General features: G+C 25.4%; 1 protein-coding gene across 1 annotated transcript; it reads right to left on the bottom strand.

The window, feature by feature from the left end:
* Positions 1-1,617: 1,617 nt before the first annotated feature.
* LOC131624635 (protein neprosin-like) lies at positions 1,618-3,906 on the bottom strand. The gene is made up of 7 exons (XM_058895576.1): positions 3,744-3,906; positions 3,567-3,653; positions 3,280-3,474; positions 3,012-3,176; positions 2,832-2,885; positions 2,406-2,543; positions 1,618-2,032 (listed from the first exon to the last, which is right to left on the bottom strand). Exons 1-7 carry the CDS (start codon positions 3,900-3,902, stop codon positions 1,664-1,666), a joined length of 1,167 nt encoding a protein of 388 aa, XP_058751559.1. The 5' UTR covers positions 3,903-3,906; the 3' UTR covers positions 1,618-1,663.
* Between the last annotated feature and the right edge of the window lie 1,890 nt (positions 3,907-5,796).

The following is a 5,796-nucleotide window of genomic DNA, read 5'->3' as shown; positions in this document are numbered from 1 at the left end:
TCTAAAATAAATAAATAAACATCCAATTCTATTTTATTTTATTAGTTCTAATTAGATAATTTAGTTTATTAGAATTAATTTAGTTATTAGGTTATTAAACTAATTTAATTGTTAAGACATCTAAAAATTCAAAAATAAACTTTTATTTCATTAAGTTGTTTAGTTTAATTTTAATTTATTTTTAATATTTAGATTTGATATTTTATTACAAAAATAGAAAAACAGCAAAATTAAGTCTTTAATAATGTTAAATTATTAGTTTGTACATATCCTCTAGGTTTTCCCTGACTAATTCAAATATTCATCACTTGAAAATAATCTACAACTTTTTTGTAATCAATTTTTTTAAGTAAACTGACGGGGTGAATGTTCATCCACACTTTTCTCGAATTAACCGATTGATTGGCAAATGCCACATTGATAGGTCATTCAATTCAAAACTCACATGTGGGCCATGACTAAATCTATTTCAAGACAACTCTTTTCATAAACTAAAAGCGACCAACAAAAAATCTTAGAGTCGGACTAGAAGGCTCTAACTTCCTCATTGTACAGTAAGGCTCTGTTTGGTAAGTCAAGTTTTCGAGCTTATAACTTATGTCTTATGTCTTATGTCTTATAAGTTCATATGATAGTTTAGACCCGTTTGGTAACGGTCTTTTCATCACGAGCTTATAGCTTATTTTACTAGCTTATAGCTTATTTTCCAGACGCTATTTCAAATAGCGTTTTAGCTTATGTCTTATAGCTTATCATTTTTTCTTCCTTTTTTATCCTTATTATTTTATTTAAAATTCATTTTAAACCCTTGTAATTTATTTTAATTTAAAATAAAATAAATATATATTAAATATCTTTTATGTCATTTTACATTTATAAGTTAATTGAACCGCTAATTTTACCAAACACTTCAATTAGCTTATAAGCTATTAGTCTCAACCATCCGCTATAAGCTATAAGTCATCAGTCATCAGCCATCAGTCATCAGCCATCAGTCATCAGCCATCAGTCATAAGCTATAAGCTATCAGCTAGCTTATCAGTCAACCGCTATTTTTAACAAACAGACCCTAAGAATACGTAGGCACATAGTTCTGAAACTCTGTCGAGCTTACTAACAAAATACTAACATTTTCATTCTTTTTTATTTTTGTAAATAATTTATATTTAAATAAATAAAATAAATAAAGGCATGAAATATTCCTCTTGAATAGAGGGAAGTGAGGGGTTCCTAACACCTCCCCCTCACTTAACTGACTCCCAAACACTTATTCGATTGTGATGACTATCTTATCCCTTATTTTAAGATTTATCATTATTTCTCATGTTTCTTAAGAATGAAAAAAATATAGCGGCGACTCTGTATTTTTTCCCGTCTGCAACAAACTCAATTCTAACGGTTAATGAATAAATAAAATTCATGTTTGTTTTTAATTTGAACTGTCAATTCAAAATAAGATTATTTTACCAAATAAAATTTCATACTTTTAATTTGAATAAGGTTATAAAGTATGGGATTCCATATTTTTATCCTTTATTAATTAAGGAATAATACTTTATATTATTAGACCGAGAAAACCCCTTTAAAAACATTAAAAATATAATATTTGTTCACGGATCATTAAAAATCTTTATTATATATAATTAAAAGATATTCATCATAATTAAGTTCTACAATTACCACCTGGTCCTCCAAATTGAAGAGAATACCCATAAAGTTTTCCATTATGTGCATAGTTTGTAGCTCCATAGCAATTAGGAGCATCATTGTAAGTTTCTACTGCATATGTTTCAGGATCATAACCATTTCCAACTATATTCACTTGTTGAACAAATATAAAATAAGCTGCATGAAGAGGGTGAGTATCTGGTATGTGGCCAGAACCCATTGCAGGACTATCAGTACCCGTAGGAGTTACTGTATATCCTCCCCATCCTATTTCTTCAGCACCGTCCAATGATGAGAATAAAGCAGCAGGAAAATATCCAATATCCTTGTCAATCACTTTTATCCACCAATTGCCTTTATTATCCTGAACACCATAAAATTTGATAATTTTACTATTAGTGTTATAAATATTCAAATATTTATGACTTAATTGAAAGAATTTAATTTAATTTAAGTTAATATATACTCCTTCCAGGCTTATTTATAAACAAAGATTCTTTCTTTACGTTCATAGAATAATTAATGTATCTGATCATTTATATAGACTAGATACATTCATTATTCAATGAATTTAAAAAGATAATCTTTCTTATAAATCAGACCGTAATAGTCTATAATATTTTATATAACATCACTTTGAACATCATCATTTTGTATCATTACAATTTAAAAATATTTTATGATACAAATTAATTTAAATGTTTTAATTAAATTGAAATTTTATTTAAAGAGATGACCTGAGAAATTCTAAGTGGTAGGTTCACCATCTCTCCATCGTAGGTAGATGTTTTAGTGATAGGTGCACCAAAGGTATGTGATCTGTCAACTTGAACGAAACCTTTGCAGAACATATTAAAGCACCCATTCTTTCCTGACTGTAGTTTTTAAATTTCATGTTATATTTACAAACAAAATCATATATAACTTTAGATTCAGAGAAATATAAGAAAAATATTAATAAAAAAACAAAAGTATTCATGACAACTTTATGAGAAAGAAGAGTTAAAAAATGTATTAAGAACATCTAAAATTTATAAATAATAATATATAATAAATGAAATGGTATTATATAATTGGTATTATCTAGAATTTGCCACTCATGTAAAATAATTTATATACTAATAAATAACTAAATATTAAATAATATATAAATTTTTACTTACCGCCCAGAACGAATATAAATGAGTTTGATCGTCATTATAAAATTCTGGAGACACCTAACATCAATTAAGAGATGGATTAGAAAATAATTAATTCATTTCAATATCAAATTTATAGTTATGTATTCATGCATTTGTTTAGACTAAAATAAAATTGAAATTATAGAATAAATTAAAACTCACATGCCATCCAACTGTGATTTTGTTTATATTGTCTCCTTCTCCCCTTTGGACATATAAGTTACCTGAACTTGTTTGACCTTTATAAACTTTTGGATTCCAAACACTAGTAGTTCCAATAACCCCATAGTAAGGAGAAAGCAGTTTTGTCATATACACGCGAGAAAACTAAATTTTAATAAATTCAAATATTAATAAAAAAGTAATATATGTTAATTATATAAATAAATTAAGAAATTGAAATTTGAATTTATTATATGATAAAACTTACATGATTTATGCCACCATTTTGAGTTAGATTATGAGCATTGAATAACTTTTTTTGTTGAATTAAATCATTTTTGGTTGTCCTCCGAATAGGAACAGTTCCTTTAGGACAACTAAATTTCTCAAGTATGAGTGTAGGCTTGATTGATGAATTTTGAACTCTTGTTTCAGTAATATTGCTTTCAAAAACAGGTTTTTTCTATCACCAAAAATAAAAAAATAAAATAATCATTGAAATAAGTTGTATTAGTAAAAAAATAGATTAAAATAACACATATTAAATTATTTTACCTGTAATTTATGATTTTTTAATAAAGGATGATCAAAAGCTGGTTGTTTGTTAATGTCAACACAATCAACTATGTATCCTGACTTTGTCTATGAAAACCACCAAAATGAAATAAAGAAAATTAGAAAGATAAATCAAATTAGACAACCTTAAAGCACCAATAAATTAAGCATAAATACATGAATACTCTTTAAAGGAGGCTTGTTAAGAATGTTTAGTTGTCTCTCCAATTCTAAATCTTCTTTTCTCAACCCACTCTGGATATCATGATCTTTGTGGCAAGTACTCATGGTCACCAAACACAGAGCCAATATCAATATGTTAATCATTTTTGACATTCTCTTTTAGTGATGCTTAATTATGATATATTAGAGTTTAGTATATTGCTTATTTATAGACCAATATTCAAACGCTAATGAAATAATATAATAATTTAATCAAGATAAAATATATTAGGCCAATGATTTTTTTTTGACTTTATACCACCGATTTAGTCTGGTTTGGGAGCGAGTTCTGGAATCAAGTGGTTCCATCCTCTTCCAGATCGCAGTTGCGGGGGATCGAACCGTCGTTCTCCCTACCAAATCTAGCGTCAATCACTACTGGACCAACTAACGATTGGTAAGGCCAATAATATTAATTGAATACATTTTTGTTTTAATATATATTTTGAAAAATTAATTATTATATACTTTTTCTTTATTTTTGTTTTTCTTTCTTAATAACTTTATTTGAAATAATTTTCCTATTTTTCTTTATTCAATCAAAAAAGTCAGAATGTTTCATTTTTAATAGCACTTATTATCTAAATATTTAGTTTTTATTGTACAAACACACATTCCAATTCTCAAATATACAAAATTCAATTTAAATCACTTTTTTTCATTTCACCAAATTTAAAATGTATGATTATTTTGAATGTGAAAGATAAATTATAATTGCAATAACAATAGAATAATAGAATAGTTCAACATATATGTATTATTTGTGTTAAATCAAGCTGGTGTACCTACGGATTCAAGATTTTAAGATTAGGCTGGGTTCGACTCTTTCTGGTTGAACTGATTCTAGATAAATAAATTTTTTAATAGCACTTATTATCTAAATATTTAGTTTTTATTGTACAAACACACATTCCAATTCTCAAATATACAAAATTCATTTTAAATCATTTTTTTTCATTACTAAATTTAAAATATATGATTATTTTGAATGTGAAAGATAAATTATAATTGCAATAAAAATGGAATAATAGAATAGTTCAACATATATGTATTATTTGTGTTAAATAAAGCTGGTGTACCTACGGATTCAAGATTTTAAGATTAGGCTGGGTTCGACTCTTTCTGGTTGAACTGATTCTAGATAAATAAATTTTTTTATTTATATAAGATTAACAGTGCAAAAAATATATATTTTTAAAATGGTATAAAAATATTTATAATCTTATAATAATTAACATTTAAAGTTTATATAAATTTTTAGAGTCTTTTATATATTTTAAATTTATATTTAATTATTTAAATATTTTCATCAAAAAAAGGAAAAAAAAAAGTATGTAAAATGTCCCGAACCCTTTTTTTTTGTGTTCAAAAAAATAAACTCAATAATTAAATAATTAATTTTCATTTTTCCACAAAAACTTAAGTATAATTTTAAGACTAAAAGTAATGAATTATAAGTTAAACATACCCAAGACTTTTATTTTAATATAATAATATATATATTTTTAAAATGGTATAAAGATATTTATAATCTTATAATAATTAACATTTAAAGTTTATCTAAATTTTTAGAGTCTTTTGTATATTTTAAATTTATATTTAATTATTTAAATATTTTCATCAAAAAAACGAAAAAAAAAGTATGTAAAATGTCCCGAACCCTTTTTTTTTGTGTTCAAAAAAATAAATTCAATAATTAAATAATTAATTTTCATTTTTCCACAAAAAGTTAAGTAAAGTTTTAAGACTAAAAGTAATGAATTATAAGTTAGACATACCCAAGACTTTTATTTTTGTAACACCCCATACATAACTGACTAGTATATTATGCATGAAACGTTAAAATTGATATTGAGTACATACAAAAGTCAAATATAAAAGAAGATCTACATAGAATACAACATGGAAATTCTACTAAGAAGCATAATACAAGAGTCTTCTATGGATCTTGCACAGCGGAATAGCAAAACCAACAAGATCTTTGAGCCATCACCATTTCAAAGTCTTC

The sequence above is a fragment of the Vicia villosa genome, unplaced genomic scaffold (genome assembly GCF_029867415.1).
Source record: "Vicia villosa cultivar HV-30 ecotype Madison, WI unplaced genomic scaffold, Vvil1.0 ctg.000146F_1_1, whole genome shotgun sequence".
NCBI classification, from domain to species: Eukaryota; Viridiplantae; Streptophyta; class Magnoliopsida; order Fabales; family Fabaceae; genus Vicia; species Vicia villosa.
The sequence above is the reverse complement of the archived record's forward strand: the minus strand, read 5'-3'. Positions and strand labels throughout refer to the sequence as shown.

Bases quoted from the DNA above. Each gene is read 5' to 3' on its own strand.
- LOC131624635 (XM_058895576.1), bottom strand. From the start codon at position 3,902: ATGTCAAAAATGATTAACATATTGATATTGGCTCTGTGTTTGGTGACC. The intron at 3,475-3,566 runs GTAAAATAATTT...TTTTGGTGATAG, and splicing joins TAAAAAATCATAAATTACAG to AAAAAACCTGTTTTTGAAAG. The intron at 3,177-3,279 runs GTAAGTTTTATC...ATTAAAATTTAG, and splicing joins AAAATGGTGGCATAAATCAT to TTTTCTCGCGTGTATATGAC.